Below are 19,893 nucleotides of genomic sequence, written 5' to 3'. Positions count from 1 at the left end.
GCACTGGTATCTCTCCTATCTGTAATATCTCTCATATCTCAGATCTCTTACACTCACCGATAGCTTTGGTGTAGTGTCGGGCCCCCAGGAGCAGCTCGGGGGCCCGGTACCAGAACGTCACCACCACGGGGTCCAGGTCCGCCAGCGGCTTGAGGGGCGAGTTGAAGAGCCTGGCGAAGCCCATGTCGGCTGCAGGGAGAGGATCAGGAGGTGGGGAAGGCGGTGGAGGGGGTCCGAAAACACAGAGAATGTATAGAAAAGATAAATGTAGGTTTGTGACGTCAGTGCGACAGGAGCAGAGCGTAGGGCGACCTCAGCGTAAAGCTACCAAAGCAGCAGCAGCAGCAGCAGCAGCAGCAGCAGCAGCAAGTATTAGTCTCCAAGGTGACACCCAAACTGTTTGGAGCCCGACATTCATTCATAAATACGAAACCCGACCCAGCCGGGGATTACAGCGTGCACGACACCACCACACTTTGAGGCAGAATTTGAAGTAGGAAAAAACAGGCCTGAGGTGAAACAGGGCTGGAACAAACACTCATTCAATAATTAGAAAAACTTGTACTGCGTACTAATCGTTTCCAAACCCAGCTTGCAGCCTCAGTGTCCTCTCAGAGAGCTGAGGAGTTTTAAGAGGAGGCCTCTAACCTGGAGGGGTTAGAGGGCTCGGAGGGAGAGACACGGAGGGACACAACGCGGTCCCCAGGGGGATTTTTCCTCAGTGGTCAATCCAGGCATTTATTCTCTATGTGTGTGGAAATCAATGTTTGTCCAGTTTTTCTTTCAGATGCATTTTGCAGGTGGAAGGACAACATTGATCAGATGGAGATTCATAAGCTTGACTGATCGCAATGTTTAAGCTCAAAAAAACCTGTGGACCTGTCCAATGCAGCTGACTTTGACACCCCTGGTCTGGGTCCATCCAGGGTGTCGTGACGTTTTTTTGTGATTTCTGTGGTGAGAAATGCTTGCGCAACGCACAGCGGCCCAGATTTTGCATTGAATTATGCAATCGCAGATTGGAAGGACGTTGACGCTTCCAAAAGCAGACACGGTTGGTATTTCCCGGTTAATGAGCCAGCTGTTGAATAAAGCTCCTGTTTTCACACCCCCAGGTCACGGCTGAACCACGCCTCCTCTTTGTTGTTAAACCCTGTAACATGTGGGGATGGTTTTTCTTACAGTGTGTGCCAAGGTTTCGTGACATTCCACATAAGATCAGTGTCACATTAACTGTGACCGAAAAAAAATAAATCTCACACCACCCAAAAAAAACAAAAACAAAAGGGTTTTTTGGGAGATAACGCAATAAATCACAAGTTACTACAAAGGATAAAAATGATTCCCATGATTCTCCCATCAATTTTTCCCCACCCATGTCCCCTAGGGGGCTCCGTCCTTTTTTCTCCCAGCCCTGTTCGCCCAATAAATGCGATTTAGGCATTTAAATAGCTTGGCTACTTAGGCACATAATACTGCATCATTACAAAGGTCATAAAAAGGCGTCCATTGACAAACCACTGAAATGAAAAAAAACGAGGAAATAGAGTAACCGCCACCACAACAACAATATCAATCATTAAGAATTAATTAGCCAGAAAAAGATTGTTTAAGTGGATCATATGGTTTTGTGCATTTACAGATCATGGACAAGAGGAAAACCACCGATTTCTTTAACAAAAGAGCCCGATATGAGGAAGTAGCAGGGTGACGAAATTAAAGCAAATGATAGAATTTGTGTATTGTAGTTGGTTTATGTTTGTCTGTGTATTAGACATTTCTATTTTTCTAGTTCATCCTAATAGCTAAGTATTATCAGTGATATTTAATGTGTGGTAAATGACTGTTAGTACTTGACAGCCAGTCAGGTCTGAGCAGCATACGAAGTGCAAGAGCAGGTTAGGGTTAGCAGGAGATGGACGGAGACAGAGGTGACTGAACCTCATCCAGGAGATGGTCGGGGGGTGAGTCATGAGATCTGCTTTTATGGATCAAGGATATCCTGATTGATCAGGAATATTAAATCAAGATGAACTTTCCCTTTACTAGTAAACCTGCTGCTGATAGACATAGAACCAACAGATTTATGTCTGCTGCAGGGCAGCGGTGGATGGGCCACATCAGGGGGCGATAAGGCTTCAGGGGCCTTGTTGTTTTACAAGGAAAACAAAATTAGGAGGTTCAAATGCTCAGTCACTTGATGTGACATCTGCTGTAATTAGATAATTTAATTTAACATGGTCACGAGCACAAATATTAATCTTCTGTTTTAAAGGCACTTTGTAGCTTTTAAATTACTAGTGCATACCAAGTGTGAAGTCAATCGGATGAACGGTTGACGAGATAATCGAAGGACATACACACAACATACATACATACATACATACATACATATAGACAGACAGACAGACAGACAGACAGACAGAGACGGAAAGACAGACAGAGATTCCTAGAATTATAGACAGATCACGTGTGTCACGTTTCCAAATTGCACCAAATTCAACACTGCAAATCTTTGGGTCCCCAGCAATACACCCGCAAATGTCGAATTTAAAATTTTTTGATGCGGAAAGCTTTGTAAGCAATACCCACACTTTGCAGTTGGAAATTGGGTTTCAAAATAAAAGCACAGCAATGCAAATGTAGTACCATTAAAAAATGTAAAATAAAAATCTCCACGGAGAATTTGAAGAAATTAACTTATACTGTATACCTGTGGTCCAAATCCACCCAAAATGGACCGTGGATTCAGCCCAGGCCATAAATTGCAATCTACATTCCTTCATAATTAGCATCTGCATTTTACTTCTTTGTCTCAGAAGTCTGAATTCAGTCAGTAATCAAATCAGTCAGTATTTGAAGTAACATCATTTCTGCAGATGTTTCTATGAAAAATGTTCTAACTTTCATCACTGTAGGATGTCAAAAGTTGAACTCGGGCCAGAGTTCAAAAGAGCATGTCCACCATTGTGTCCCCAGGCTGGCCCCAAGCTCAAGAGAACCCCTTTATTTTTATTTGAAGTTTTTCGACATCATTCCATTAAGTTTGATTGTATTCACTAACGTTCACGCCCAATTAAAATTTTTACTGAATAACCCTGCTTCAGCTACCCAACTGAAGAATTGTGCTGTTATCTTCTTTCTTTTACTTTTTATCACTAAACCTTGTGGGTTTTACAACAATATAATATTTTGTTTTTGTTTTCAACCGATCTATGAAAGACTCAAGCCTAACTGATTGAAGTTAGTGTAGCTGGACTATTTCAATCAACATTCAGGCACAACTCAGAAGAACCCAGGACCGTTGCTTGGCAACCAGCTGAGAACCGAGTCAGCTGCTGCCCAGCAGCAGCCCACGGTCAGAACCTTGTCGATTCGGTTCAGCATCCAGGTTCACCTGGGAAGCTACCGACAGCTGGACTCGCACACGGCGTAACCGAAACCACTGATAGATGAGCCGGTAATTCAGCAAGCGGCCACGATGCTGCATACACACTTTGGGGAAGGCTGCTCTGACTCGACATCCTGTAAAAAAAAAGGCTTCCAACCTGCCCCATGATACTAGTTGATGTTGAATTTAATTAATTTCTCTTTTAGAGAATTGAACTGCCCTTAGCGTGTGCCTCGCTTTTATTATTTTGATGAAAGAGTCACATAACTTCATATCTCACCATTTTAAATCCTGTCTTCAGTTGCTTATTTTCTTTATCATTTATTTTGCTATTGTTTCATTTATTCAATTACTTAGCATGATAAAATAAATCCCATTTATTAGAAAGAAGTTGAACATGGGTAAATGTATCGAAAAGATCTCCAATCCTTATGAGACTGATCCATGATAGTAAATTTGTTTTTTTACCGTTTTTTACCAGTGTTTTCATGTATACTGTAGGTCAGCTCGCCACAGATTTCTTTATATGGTCATCTGCTACATCCAATCGCTGTGCCTTTCTCAAAACAAAACCAAAATTATTTTGTTTTTTTATTGTGGACTTATTTTATTATTAATTTTTAATTTATTTTTTGTTTATTTTATTTCCCAATGTTTACATGAAACAAAAAAATCCCCACGGGCGAGGGTCCTGTTGCGTCGCTCTGCAGTGTCTGTGTCTCCCACAAGTCTGGAGCACGGCTACCAAAGTCAGAACAAACTTTTAAATGAGGCCTGGTAGATCTAATATGAGTGAAAAATTCAGCAACTGGATTGTTTATTTCTCGCCTCAATTAATACTAAATAAATAAAACGGAGCCCGCAGTAAAGCTCAAACCCCATTGGCTCAGAACTAGGGGCTTGGCTTTTCATTCACCATTAAAGCTACACATGCTGAAACCGCCTGTTTTGGAACAGTCTGGATATAGAGGCATGTCGCAAATACATAATGCATAATCTGAGTAGTAGTTTCAGCAAAAAGCTTCAAAAACCTGTTTTGGGGACCTCAGAGACCTATATTAACATGTGTAAAAAGGAGCATAACAGGTGCCCTGTAATAGTTAAAAAAAACATACAATGGTACAAAAATGGATACCCTTCTTAACTGCGATTTTAATTTCTAAGGTGCTAACACTATAATATTGTCAATATGGTGTAATCGCTTTGGTAACGCACTGTTCCACACTGTGGTGTGGTTTAAGCAGCCACAACTATCATGGGTCTAGGTAATTGGGCCCGGAACCAGGGTGGCTGTACGCCTGTGGCTTGTTAGAACAATCAACGAGCAACAGGTAAAACCCCCAATCCCACAGACACACACAGACACACAGGAGAGGAACCCTTGTCATTACATTTCTTCCATCTGCTCTGGGCTTGTTCTACCTTGCCCACTCTCTACAATAGAAATGGTACTTTTCAACCACATTGTCTGTGTCTCTGTGTCGGAAGGCGCTCGAGACACCACTTGGCTGGCATGTGGAAGGCAAACCGTCACACTGCATCGCAGAACAATACCTTGTAGCTGCCTCTCACAGGCGGTTAAAATAGTCGACATCCAGGAATAGAATGGCAGCGCTGACTATAGAGTTATGTAACAGCGGTGACATCTGACAACTGCAGACCCCTCCCCACGAGAGAAGGTTAAACGGCGGTTAAGCAGTGACGGATCGGGAACACCCAGATCGATCCATCATGGGGACACACCATGAGTCAGGATGTTACAGCCCCGAGGACTAATAATAAAGTGCTATCTTATCTGATTATTTTACTGAACCTATAAATACTATGTGTTATCACGTCATCTGCAAGTGATTCTAACACTGAAGACCTTTTCAGGGACCAGAATTTCAAAGCCAAATCTAACATGGACACACCCCTGAGAGTGGACTGATTATCATCGTCCCTTTTCTGGATTATTACACATATGCACATTTTGTTTTGTACAGATAAAAACTAAATTGATAAAATAAAAAACTGATAAAAATGTTTAACATGTCAATGCAATAACTATATCTTTTCCTTCATACACATTTATGACAGGATCTGGTGTTTGCATCTCAAGTTGGCCATGGTCATTTTTCAGTTACAGATTGTGAAAGTGCAGATTGTAGGACTTCAAATGACGTGTCATACACTGAAATCTGAAAATATTTCAAGAAGATGCTTATTTGAATGTTGGTACACCTTAACTCCTCTAGCGGAGAAAACGCCCCCCAAAGATCCTGAAGTTTTCACTCTTCAGAGGCAGGAAATGGGCGGGAACAACAGCTGTTAGCTCCGCCCCCAACCACTCCCCAGTATAAAAAATAACACGTGAAACTATATGATACTTCCCATAAGTATGTTATTAATTTATTTTTCGTTCATATTTATTTAAATAATTTATAAAATTTATATATATACACATTTATATAGATAAATCTATAAAAATATTGGAAGATGCATAATTCAAGTGGAGCAGCCAAAAGAAGAAGTTGTTTTTTTTTCATTCTAATTTCATGCTCACCATAGTAGCATGACCCTTTTATTATTGTGTAAATTCTAAACATTCCCATTTCCTGCCTTTATCATTTTAGAACAATGATAGTGTTCAGAAAGTGCCACTTTGTAGATCTTTCACTTTTCAAACCTTTCACCAAACAACATTTCCCAGAATAGAAATGGCGGGGTCCTCCCAGCCATTTGCATTCTGGGAAATGGCGTTTTGTGGGAGCACCGCGCCAGCGGGCAGTTCCGTAATATAACTTCTTATATAGAGCTTCTTCCACCCTCTTCTTATAATCCATAACAACACGGTGGTGCTTTCACAGAGAAGTGAAATTTCCTGCTTTGGCGTTTCTTAATAAAATTGTTATGGACGTGACGTCAGCTCTTCTTCTTTTTAGTGTCCCCTGATACTTTTTTTTTTACAATGCGACCCGGTGTGGTCCGGGTTAATTTAATCATATTTTATCAAAACGGTTTCACATTGTGCCTTCGCATCACTTGGAATAGGGAACGATTATCTCGATCTAAGTCCAACAATGGGTGAGTAACCCTAAAAACTCGGTTTGGAAAAGCGGTTGAAAAAAAAAACTTGAGGAACATATGCACAATTGGTGGAAAATATCATGCATTTTGCACGTCCAATAGCCCACCAGTAGCCTTTTAATCCCGTCTCTTCAACAAAAACAAAACATAGCTTTTGTCATAGTTTTTATTATGAAAGATCTGTTTACAAAGCTACAAAGCAGGAAGTGTTGCGGCAGACAATAGTACTAACAGCAGTGAAACCCACCCAACCTCCCAGGCCTGCAGTGGAGAGGAGACTACCCGGGCACATTTCACACTGCATGTGAAATGGCCTGGTGCTGTTGACAAGAAAATGTGGGAAACGGTCAACACCGGCTTGACGTTGACCCTGGAGCAACTTAAAGGCACAGCGGAGAAGAAGTTAGAGAGAATTCGGGACATAATCTACCAATACGGTGCAGAAAGCTTTGGAGTACAAGAATGGAAAGGTGGGAAAAAGGCTTCAACTGCACCAACTTCCAGGAGGCAACAGGAGATCAAGTGCTTCATCCAACTTAGGAAACAGTAGAAAAAAGCCTCTGAGGTGGAAAAGGAAGGTATTAACAAGCTTCAAGCTGATATTAAAACCCCACTGTCATCCCTCTGCAGAGCAGAGAACCTAAGGAAACACAGAAGGAAGAAAGAACAAATGAGAGCACGGTTCTATAAAGACCACTTCAAGTTCCTAAAAAGTTTCTTCACAAGGGAAAAAATGGAGCTCTGAAAACAACAAAGAAAGACTTAGAGGATTACTTGAAGACAACACACTCCGACCCAAGGCAGCTCAAACAGCTGACCATTTCACCTGACATTCCACCAACTGACCCACCAGAACATCAGATGGAGACTGGCCCACCAACTTGGAAAGAGGTGGAAAATGCAGTCCGACGGGCAAGAGCAGCATCAGCCCCAGGTCCAAATGGAGTTCCATACAAGGTGTATAAGAACGCACCAGATGTCCTAAGGTTTCTCTGGAGGCTCATGTGAACAGCATGGCAAAGGAGGAGTATACCCAAAGTGTGGCGCAGAGCAGGAGGGTCCTGATACCAAAGGAGGAGGAGGCAGTGAACATCAGCCAATTTCGACCAATCTCCCTGCGAAACGTAGAGGGTAAAGTCTTCTTCCGTGTCATAGTTCAGAGGAAGTCCGAATACTTGCGAAGGAATAAGTACATCGATACATCCGTACAGAAGGTAGGAATATCAGGGTTCTCTGGGTGCTTAGAACATTCCAGCAAAGGGACCTTCACATACTGTAGTGTTTCTGGACCTCGCCAATACCTTTGGGTCAGTGCCGCACAAACTCCTGTGGGCTGCCTTTAGCTTCTTCCATATCCCGGACACAATCACAGCCCTGGTTAAATCCTATTTCCAGGATCTGCAGTTCTCCTTTACCACCCCTGAGTTCACCACCTCCTGGCAATGCCTGGAAGTTGGCATCATGGCAGGATGCACCATCTCATCCCTGGCCTTCACAATGGCAATGGAGGTCATTATCCGAGCCTCAAGATGGGTGGACAACGGCTGAACTCTGACCTGCGCCTCCCTCCTCTTAGAGCTTACATGGATGAAATTACTATTCTGACCACCACTGCCCCATGCACCAGGAGACTGCTCCGAAAACTGGAGGAGAACATCAGCTGGGCCGTGCTCTCTGATCTTAATTATTCATCGAGAATGACCCAATCCCAACAACAGTATCCAAGCAGCCTGTCAAAAGCCTTGGGAGGTGGTATAATGCAAGCCTGAAAGATAAAGACCAGGTACAGCAACTGCAGAAGGAGATCAGTAATGGGCTACGGGGCATCAACAACACCCAGCTTCCTTGAAGATTAAAGACCTGGTGCTTGCAGTTTGGCCTCCTACCCTGGGTGCTGTGGCGCCTCACAGTTTATGAGGTCCCAATCTCAATCGTGGGGAAACTGGAAATAGGAGTCACAGGCTACATCAAGAAGTGGCTCGGAGTCCCATGGTGCCTTTTCACCATAGGCCTCTTAGGAGATTGTGCCCTGAAACTGCCTCTCACTAGTCTCACGGAGGAGTTCAAGTGTGCTAAAGTAAGACTTCAGAGGACACTGAATGAATCCCAAGACACAGTGGTGGGCAACAACGCACCGACCTTGGCAGCAGGACGCAAATGGAGACTAGCCAGAGCAGTGGAGGAGGCAGCAACAGCTCTCAGACATGCGGACATCGTGGGACATGTTCAGCAAGGAAGAGGAGGCCTTGGGTTAACAACTAACCACCAAGCTTGGAACAGAGCCACAGCTCCAGAACGGAAGAAGATGGTGGTGGAGGAAATCTGCCACCAGGAGGAAGCTGCAAGGTGGGCCAAAGCAGTGTCCCTTGCTAAACAGGGACAGTAGACATGGCGAGATAGTGTGGAGAGGAGGAAGATCAGCTGGAAGGACTTGTGGAGCATGGAAGCGAGGTGGCTTAGCTTTATCATCAGAGCTACGTATGACCTCCTTCCAACAAAATCTTAATTAATCTTCATCAATGGTTGGGTGAAGAACCAGGATGTGCCGTCTGCTCCAGGCCAGCCTCCCTCAAGGACATACTCACAGGGTGTAAAGTCAGCCTCACCCAGGGACGTTACACCTAGCGTCACAACCAAGTCCTAAAGAGCCTTGCCCCCACCCTGGAAAACAAACGAGCTGCCACCAACTCCGTACAAACATCAGCATCCAACCACCTGCAAACAACAACCATCTTCGTCCGTGAGGGGGCTAAGGTAACCAGGAGCAGCCCCATACCACTGGAGCAAGGCCAGCTTCGCTTAGCCTGCGACTGGAAGATGCTGGATGATGTTGGCTGGCAACTTGTATTTCCTCGAGAGATTGCAACCACCACCCTAAGGCCTGACATGGTACTCTGGTCCCCTTCTCTCAGGAAAGTCTTCATCATCGAGCTTAACATATCCTGGGAGGAAAGGGTAAGCTTACAGTATCCTGGGAGGAGTCAGTGGACGAGGTTTATGAGCGAAAACATCTACGCTATGCCGAGTTGGCTGCTGAAGCACAACATCGCCGCTGGACCACTGAAGTCTGCCCTGTGGAAGTAGGGTGCAGAGGGTTCGTGGCAACATCTACCACCAGATTATTCAAAGACCTGGGAATCAGAGACCAGAGTCAGCGCCTAGCCATCAAAGCTGTGTCAGAGGCAGCAGAGAGAAGCAGCCAATGGCTTTGGATGAAGAGGCAAGACCCCTGCTGGACCCAAAGGAGCAGGCCAGGTTGACACAGAAGGGGGGGCTTCTGGGACACCACAGGTCACTGTTGAGCCTCCAGAGGCGTAGTGGGCTCATCAACGAAACGTTAATAAAGGAGGATGCCCACTTGAAAACCCCTCTGTGTCAACCTTCCATCGTCAATATACTCTCTTGGCAAGTGCTTGCACATAAAGAATATTTACATCTTGTCCTGTGTTTTTGAAATCTGTGAATCGCGTATGTTGTAGTGTGAAACCTTTGTTTATCATAGATGAACACAAACAAGCGTTTTGTTTGGGGGAGGGCTTTCAACCGAAACTCTGGAACAACCAATTTAAACCAAAGACGCAAATCCATCACCACGCCTACACAATGTGCCACAGATGACACGACAACAAGCTTACTTTGGTGACAAAATCTAAGTATTTAGCGATCCTAAAACTGATGTTTGTTATGTTGAGTGGGTTCTTCAACATTTAAACTTTTGTAATATGAAACAAATGAAAAACACATAAAAAAAAAAAAAAAATGTTCATATTGGTTTGCGGGACTTGGGAGTTTGCCGACTTGTTCTCCTTTTCACCAGACGTTGTCACATGTTTTGTCAGACTTCAAACGCATTCATAACATACACATTTGTTAAATTTTATTTTGCTGTTGGTGGGAGAGTTTTGAAACATGGATCAACCGATCAGAAGTCTTCACTTGGTTTAGCTGATTCAGAGCGTTGATTCAGAGCGTTGATTCAGTCCAACTTACCGATTTTAACTCTTCCTCTTTCAGGACCTTCGCCCATCACCAGGATGTTGGCTGGTTTCTGAAAGAGGAAGAGAGAGAGAGAGAGTGTTTGGATCAGAATGTGTTAAAAAGACATAAAATGTCTTCAGAGCAGTGAATGTTTTCCATGCGTTGCTGCAGTACTAGCACCCACCACCAGGATGATACTTAGAAGATAGGTTCTTTTTTTTCAGCCCAGGCTGTACTAATACGTTAAATCTCATTTTCGAAAACGTTCCAGTCACACATTTTCTGACAATATCTTTTCAACAGTAGTAGAAAAGTATTATATTTGAATTAAAACTGCTTTTTTGTCATCACTGCTGTACATTGGCTGCAGCAGGGTGCCAGCAGGAGGAACTTCTTGTTTATCAGGTAAGGGTTAACCTACCCTTAAACTTGCACCGTTTGCATCCATTCTATGTCGAGCTACACATTTGTACACCGTGCACATCTCAAGTGTAGATAGATGGAAGCAATGAGCCTGAAATTGCTTTATATAGGGGCCACTGTGGGCCAAGAGACATTATGTTTTGTATCCCAGTGGTTGGTTGGGACTGGCGATATGGCAAAATGGTTGGAAATGTGCTTCTGAAGTTGTGCAATGTTGACAGTAGAAGTCTGTAATGCGGTGACCTCTACACCAAAGAGCCCCTCTTGGTATACCCTTTGTTTACATTTTGTTGTTGTGGACTGATATCTTGATATTGTCTTCAAATATCAAGATATCACCACGGCACTAGGTAGACATGTTCACCATCATGTTTCTGGGTGCTCTGACAAATTTCAAGTGGATTTATTACGATTTCATGATTTGACAGTAAACTGAATGTTGTTTCGAAATTGCTGAAATTGATTGCGTAATGATTTCTCCAATTTTTGACCATCCCTTAGCTTTTCTCAAACTATGTGTGTATGAAGATTTTTGAAGGTTTTTAAAAAAATTCAAAATGGCTGACAAATGTCAAGTGCTTTTGGTGCAGTGTGTAGCATTTAGTCGCATCTAGCGGTGAGGTTGCACATTGTAGAAACATGGCGGTGCAACATGGCGGCCTCCATGAAGCGTACCGGCGCCCATGTAGATAAAAATGGCTCATTCTACAAAAACACGATTCATATTTTGATGGGATTGTACACTAATTAATAAATTAACATTATATTCAATTTCTGCCAAGTCCCTTCCAAAAATTCTACACACTGCAGTTTTGAATGTGCATGCACTAGTTGGACCAAATACAGGAGAAAAAATAAATTATAAATAAAGCTAAAGGCAGCAATGCACGGGGTCCAGATAAGTCACTTTAATACGAATCACAGTTTTCTGAGTTCCCATGGAACGCAGCATCATTTGAAACAAATTTTCAGAGTTTCCATGGAACACAGCATTGGCTCCTGCTCATTTGGACCCGTCAGAGATCCTGCGCAAAGCAACCGATACACCCAAATGTAGTCTAGACCACAGTGCACGGCAAACCTTGCCCCATGCGACAGCCCCCCTAGAACCACACCCTGCACATATACAAATTGGATGATGATGTCACAAAGCGCCTTAATCCGCTGCCCCCAGTCGGCTCCACCACCCCAGCCCCAAGTTCAAGTTCAAGAGGTTATTTGTCACATACATATACATACAGTCATACATATATGCAGTGAAATGTCATGACACGTCACAATAAACTCTATAAGCTCTAAAAATACTAAAATGTGCATAATCAACACACGGTGCTCGAGCAGGCGGCCGCAAGGGGCGGCGCGATTCTGGGTTCTATAATTATATAATAGAATTCATTGTCTGTGTTGTATTTTATACGCATTTAAGCCCTGCTAAACAAAACATTCATTAACGATCAGATTCATTTGAACGGCTCAAAATACCATTATTCAAGTTTTATAGTTTTATCCTTGTTTGTCGTCGTTGTTTGTTTGAGTTACTGTCTCCTCTACTGTTTTGTTCCAAACCACACTGGAACCACATGCCCCTTTTCTGGCGTGTTTGTGATGCTGAACGTGACGCACCAGAAAAACCGCATTTTTCCTGGCAATGGAAAAGGTGTCGATGGCCTGTAATCAGCGGGTTAAACCCAGGTCAACCTGCAAATTTTGGTGTGAAAACGGCATTAGTGAAAGCAGTGCATTTTGTCGAGCTCTAATCACATGTATGTATAGAAATGTGTTTATTATGTCTGAGAGGTAGGTATGAGCAAAATATAAAACAAGGTACCATAGAGATTATTATACAAAATCACAGGGACAAGAGACAATACACTATTTACACGGCCACCAGTCGGCTCCACCACCCCAGCATGCCCCGCTCCACCACCCCAGCCACTCCACCGCCGCAGCCCGCCCCGCCAACGTTTGGCTACTTCCGGTAGTTCGACAATGGTTTTTCACTATTTCCTGTATATCGAAAATAGATCGATATGGATCAAACTTGGACCACATAATGTCTGAAAATGGTAAAATAAAAAAATAATAATAAAAGAAATAATAAAAATCCAAAGAAAAACAAGAATAGGAATTCAAGCAATTACAATAGGTTTCCCTGCTTCACAGTGGAACTCTAAATATATATATATATATATATATATATATATAGAGAGAGAGAGAGAGAGAGAGATTCCACAAATAAATAATTTACTTCCTGAAGATGTTTTCCTAGTTTGGTCAGGTGAGTTTCACGACTCAGGTTGTGTTTGTTTTACGTCCGTGTCAACACAGCAAACTCCTCTCCTTACCATGGAAACAGCCCATAATGACGTCCATACAGGGAGCAGGGAAAAGCTTCTTTTACATTAGAAGAACTTATAAAGGCACAGTTTAACAAAATGTCAGTGATTCAGTGCTGTGTTCCACAATGGAAGATGAAACTGTCAGTTAGAGTCATACACCGAGTAAACATGCTCTTTGATTCAAGGTTTAAGAGGTGTTTTGTCAAATACATATACATACTTTCATACATATATGCAGTGAAATGTCTTCGCAACCCACCCGAAGATTATGCACAGTAGTAACTAAACCAAACATAATATCTAACCTAATTCCTACCTAGCAACTAACTGAAACTAACGGATTCCTAAAACGTAATGCTGTAAGTAAATAGAATAAAATAAATAAAATAAAAATAAAATAGGACTCAAAAAGGGCATACAAAGTGGGGGTACAAAATAGAAGTAAAGGGGATAGATTTTTGTATATGGGATAATAGAAGTAAAGGGAATAGAGGCTATTTGTATATACAGATATATGCAAATATTGTGACTAAGTCTCAGAGCCCTGACGCCCCGCCCCCGCTGGCTCGCTGTTTGCTGTTTATTGAAAGTTTATTAATATTAAATGTGGCGTGTCCAAATTGCACCAAATTGGACACTGCACGTCCTTGGGTCGCCAGCGATACACCCACCGAGTGTGAAGTAGATCAGATGAACGGTTGTCGAGATAAGACAAGGACAAACAGACAGACAGAGATTCCTGCATTTCTAGTTTAAAAAACGATGACTACTAGTACTTAGTGATGGACCTATTAGTAAATACTCATCATATAATAGAAGTAATAATATTGGCTGTTATAGTAAAACGTTAATAGAAGTAGTTACAGTTTTAGTAGTAGTAGTAGTACAGCACAAATATCTTACACAGTTCTACTTTCACATACAGGAAATAGAGATACGCTTCAATAACTAGTTCTCCACAGTCATTGTATATCGTACTTTTTGGAGAAACACTCACCAGATACAGTATTGAAAGGTTTTTGTTTTTTTTAGGCGTATTCTTGTTTTTCAGGGTACCATGTACAGTATATGAAGTACATATTTCCACCTTTAACTGCTAACACCTTTACCTTGCCATGTTCTATCTGCTGTGTCTGCAACGTGTGACTCAACTGTGTTGTTTGTGTTTGTATAAGTGATTTATTCTGAAAAGAGACCAGAGTAAATAAATAAACCACATATGTGACTCACCTCAAACTTTAGGTACATTTGGTGACTTTACTGACTTCACTTGAAAGTGAAGAATCAGAGCTTCAAAAGGTGTCCAAATCAAGCAAATATTTTTAAAGCTATAACTTGTTAATCACGTGTGCAGCAAACTGTGTTTCTGAGATAATCACCTTCAAAGTCTTCTCCCACACTTGGCTTTGTCCAGCCAGCTCTCAGAATGCAAATGGTTGGAGGACCAACAAAGCCGCATGGCTACTTGTCACATTGACACCCTGCTGAATGGGGCATCTTTCCATTGTTCTTGTGTTTTGAGGGAATGTTGAAAAGCCTCATCGGTGTCATGATCTCCGCCTTCTTCTACTTTCCCCTCCCTCTCCTTACCTGTCCCATTAGTCCAACTCCATTCACCTGCGCACACAGCTGTTCCCGATCTGCAATCTAACTACTATATATGCCTCTCTCACCAGTCACCCATTGCCAGATTGTCTTCGATGCTTGCACCAGACTCTCCAGCGTTCTCCGGACTGATTCCCTGCTACCGCCTCTGCCTCGCTCCGACCACGTATCCTGCCTGCCCCCCCGCCTGTCTTCTGTCTGCACTCCTCGTTATCGAACCTGCCTGTCCCCGACGACGTATTCTCCCTGCTCCCTGCCTGTCTTCCATCTGCTCTACAAATAAAAGACATCACCAAATATCCCTGCCTGTCTTTGTGCTGCAATTGGGTCCTAACCACACCTGTTACAGTACAATCTGGCCCACAATGGACCCAGCACACAACCCAGAGTTGCTGGCACGCCTGGGAAGGGTGGAGTCACAGCTCCAACACCAGGAGGCTGTCCTAGCCTCCACCTCAGCGCTCGACTGAGCGATTGGAACCCGGCAGCCCAGATTGACGCATTCCTGATGGGATTAGCAGAGCACGTGAAGGAAGAGCTAGTTTCCCACGACCTGCCCACCTCTCTCGATGGCATCATTGAGCTTGCTTCCCGTATCGACCGACGCATCCAGGCCCGGCAGCGAGAGAGGCGGAGAACCTTTGTCTCTACTGCGGTCTAGCTGGACACTACATCTTCGGGTGTCCGGTAAAAGGCCGGGCTCGCCATCGAGGGAGGAGGTCCTGGTGAGCCACACCTCCAAATCCTCCTCCAACCGACGCCCCCTGTGTCAGTCTCGGCTGCTGCTGCCTGACATGCTCACATTCCCTCGCCATACTTATTGACTCTGGTTCCGATGTTAACATCATCGACGATAACCTAGCACGACAGCTGGGTGTTGGTCGAGTTCTCCTGCCTTCTCCGGTTCCTGCCACTGCCCTGGATAGCCGCCTCCTGGGGACAGTCACCCATCAGACGGTGCCCATCCGCATGCTCCTGTCCAGCAACCACCAAGAGACGATACAGTTCTGCATCCTGCACTCACCTCGTCACCCTCTCCTCCTGGGGTTCCCCTGGCTCCGGTGTCACAACCCTCACCTCGACTGGACCAGAGGGGCTGTTCTGGGATGGAGTCCTGTGTGCCATCAGGTCCGCCTGAAGCAAGCCGCTGCACCTCAGCCTCCTGACATGTTGGGGGTCCCCGCCGAGTACCTCGACTTCAGGGAGGTCTTCAGCAAGGCCAAGGCAACATCCCTTCCTCCGCACAGGCCATACGTTATTGCCATCGACCTCCAGCCCGGCTCCACCCCCCCCAGAGGCCGCCTTTACTCCCTGTCCGCCCCGGAGAGAGAGGCCATGGACACCTATATTAACGATGCCCTGTCGGCGGGCATCATCCGTCCCTCCTCATCCCCGGCGGGGGCTGGCTTCTTCTTCATGGAGAAGAAGGACAAGTTGCTTTGCCTCTGTATTGACTATCGCGGTCTCAACGACATTATGGTCAAGAATCGCTATCCCCTGCCCCTCATCTCATCAGCCTTCGAACTCCTGGAGGGGGCCACGGTGTTCACCAAGCTCAACCTACGCAACGACTACCACCTGGTCCGGGTTCAAGAGGGGGATGAATGGAAGACGGCGTTCAACACTCCCTCCGGTCACTACGAATATCTGGTGATGGCCTTTGGTCTCACCAACGCCCACGCCGTCTTCCAGGCCCTGGTCAATGACGTGCTCAGGGACATGCTCAACAAATTCGTCTTCGTGTACCTCAACGACATCCTGATCTTCTCCCGATCCCAAGCTGAGCACGTCCACCACGTCCAAACAGTCCTGCAGCGCCTCCTGGAGAACTCACTCTTTGTGAAGGCGGAGAAGTGTGAGTTTCACGTCCCGTCCGTCTCCTTCCTGGGGTATGTCATGGGGAGGGGGACCATCCAGATGGACTCCACCAAGGTCTCCGCCGTCACCACCTGGCCCGCCCCAGACACCCGCAAACAACACCAGCGCTTCCTCGGTTTTGCCAACTTCTATCGGAGGTTCATCCGAGGTTACAGCACGGTGGCTGCCCCCCTCACAGCCCTAACCTCCTCCAAGGTGCCATTTCTGTGGTCCGCCGCCGCCAACTACGCCTTCCTGGCAGAAGGCACGGTTCACTTCAGCCCCAATTCTGGTATTGCCTGACCCCGAACGGCAGTTTGTGGTTGAAGTGAACGCCTCCGATGTGGGAGTCGGAGCTGGTCTCTCCCAGAGAACCGCCTCCGACCAGAAGCTTCATCCCTGCGCCTTCTTCTCCAGGCGTTTGACCCCGGCCGAGAGGAACTACGACATCGGGAATAGGGAGCTTCTCGCCGTCAAATTGGCCCTGGAGGAGTGGCGACACTGGCTAGAGGGAACCCAGCTGCCGTTCCTGGTGTGGACTGACCACAAGAAACTGGAGTATATTCAGTCCGCTAGGAGACTGAACTCCCGTCAGGACCGTTGGGCGCTCTTCCTTACCAGGTTCAATTTCTCCCTCTCCTATCGGCCGGGGTCACGCAATGTCAAACCTGACGCCGTGTCCCGGCAGTTCCAGGAGGAGGAGGAAGACACTGCTGACCCTGACACCATTCTACCGTCCTCCCGTCTAGTTGCCACACTCACCTGGGAGGTGGAAGAGAGGTCAGAGCCGCCGCCCAGGACGAACCTGGACCCAGCGCATGTCCGCCCGACCGTCTGTTCGTCCTGCCTGACCTCCGGTCCGAGGTTCTTCAGTGGGCCCACAACTCCCGACTCACCTGCCACCCGGGGATCCAGTGGACGAAGGAGGTCGTCCAGCGTCGCTTCTGGTGGCCCTCCCTGGGTGAGGACGTCCGAGGGTTCGTCAATGCCTGCCCCACCTGTAACCAGCACAAACCCTCTCTTGTTGCTCCTGCCGGTCTCCTACACCCACTGCCGGTTCCTCATTGCCCCTGGTCTCACATCTCCTTGGACTTCGTTACCGGTCTGCCACTGTCTAGCGGCAACACTATTATCCTGACCGTGGTGGACCGGTTCAGCAAGATGGCTCACTTCGTGCCTCTACCAAAGCTCCCGTCGGACAAGGGCACCGCCAAGCTACTGTTGTATCACGTCTTCCGCCTCCATGGCATCCCGGTAGATGTGGTATCCGACCGGGGTCCCCAATTCGCCTCGGTCTTCTGGAGGGAGTTCTGTTCGCTTCTGGGAACCACCGTCAGCCTGTCCTCAGGGTACCACCCCCAGTCCAACGGCCAAACGGAGCGGAAGAACCAGGAGATGGAGACGGCCCAGCGCTGCATGACGTCTCAACACCCGTCGTCCTGGTCTGAGCAGCTTTTGTGGGTGGAATATGCCCACAACACCCTGACCAGTTCGGCCACAGGCCTCTCCCCTTTCCAGTGCACCTACGGCTTCCAACCGCCTCTGTTCCCGGCCCTTGAGAGGGAGGCTTCCTGCCCGTCCGTCCAGGCCTTCATTCGCCGCTGTCGCAGGACCTGGACCCGGGCCCGGGCGGCCCTCCTCCGAGCCGCTGGCCGCAATGCCTCTGCCGCCAACCGTCGCCGCTCCCAGGCCCCGGAGTACCAGCCGGGCCAGAAGGTCTGGCTCTCCACCCGGGACCTCCCCCTGAAGGTGGACTCTAAGAAGCTGGCTCCTCGGTTCATCGGCCCATTCAAGATCGAGAAGGTCGTCAACCCGGTGGCAGTGCGGCTCAAGCTCCCCAGGTCCATCCCACCTTCCACGTGTCCAAGGTCAAGCCAGTCCGGGAGAGTGCTCTGGTCCCCTTGGCGCCTCCCCCGCCAGCAGTGAAAGCTAGCTTCATTATAGCTGAAGAAATCTCCGGAGCTTCAACGTGTTTTTCAGAGGCTGCATTTTTGAAGCGGAGCACGCTAAAGGTATGTGAGCAGGTGTGCCACGCCCAGATACAGACTTTTAAAAATGTCCATTTGTCAAGAAACACCCTCGCAGACCAAATGAAGGAACTAGCAGGCAACCTGACAACACATCTGGTCGAAGAGACACACAGTTACCAGTTACCAGAAACCTGTTACCAGTTACCTGTTACCAGCTACCAGTAACCTGGCTTTTTATGAGCTGTTGATGAAAGCACCGACAACACGGATACAGAGCATGCATCCATTTTTATAAGAGGCTGAAGGCAGACATCACTGTCACTGAGGAGCTGTTGGATGTAGCTGCCGTGCATGGGAGACGAAATTTGATGCGGTGGAGAGGTTCCGTAAGTAAAACTAAATGACCCTGGGGAAAGTGGGTTGGGCTATATAGTTGGGAACTGAGACAACCCTTATTGCTATTGAGTTAATTGCATGTGCCTTGTATGTGGAGCAATGTATTCCGTGTGTTCACAGGTGTATGTGTTCATGCAGCCAGACATTTACTGTCATCAAAATCATCTCATGAGTTGGGTGTTTGCCCTCTGCGAGGCTGTTTTTGTAAAATGCCACATCCGTCACACATGTTCTTAGCAGCTCACAATTATTTGTTGTACCATAGTTCTGCCCCTCCCAACTGTGGCAAAAATGTTTTGAACAAAGTTGATGTAATAACTTGTGTTTGATGATATTTGTCTTTGTTATTCACCTGAAAAGTTTGATCTTTGATTGATGTGGGTTTCTTAACCTGAGAAATTAAAGGGATTTATGTTATAACACAGAGCAATGTGCTTACATATATTTTTACATTTATGTAAAAGCATGTACAGTATTTGTACACTTGAATAAATTGATAAATTGAAATTGACTACTCCTTAACAATATGTTAAGGAGTAGTTAAATTTATACAGTCTTACAGTTACAACTGGCCCTTTGAGGGCAACCATGATGCTGATGTGGCCCGGGATGAAAATTAGTTTGACACCCCTGATTCAGATCTTCCTCCAGCCGCTTCTCGTAATCCATACAACATGGAGATGAACGTTTCACAGACAAGTGAAACCAGATCCTCTTCTTGTTTACAAAAGTGAATTCAGCTTTACTTCTTCGTTGGTATATGCCCCCGACACAATGATGTCTCAGTGTGCGTGTAAAAGTAGTACGATTTAAAGGTTGACCTTGTGTCAATTAGGCATATTTGAGTATTTTTAGAGTTTATAGA

General features: G+C 45.8%; 1 protein-coding gene across 1 annotated transcript in view; it reads right to left on the bottom strand.

Moving 5' to 3' along the window:
- cdk19 (cyclin dependent kinase 19) overlaps window positions 1–19,893 on the bottom strand; it is an 86,455-nt gene that overhangs the window by 20,501 nt on the left and 46,061 nt on the right. Inside the window, exons 5-6 of the mRNA XM_080024019.1 lie at window positions 10,451–10,508; window positions 58–189 (exon numbers count right to left, since the gene is read on the bottom strand). Coding sequence (XP_079880145.1) covers window positions 58–189; window positions 10,451–10,508 — 190 coding nt within the window. The remainder of the gene's footprint in view (window positions 1–57; window positions 190–10,450; window positions 10,509–19,893) is intronic.

This window comes from Zeus faber, assembly GCF_960531495.2.
Source record: "Zeus faber genome assembly, chromosome: 2".
Taxonomy (NCBI): domain Eukaryota; kingdom Metazoa; phylum Chordata; class Actinopteri; order Zeiformes; family Zeidae; genus Zeus; species Zeus faber.
The sequence above is the reverse complement of the archived record's forward strand: the minus strand, read 5'-3'. Positions and strand labels throughout refer to the sequence as shown.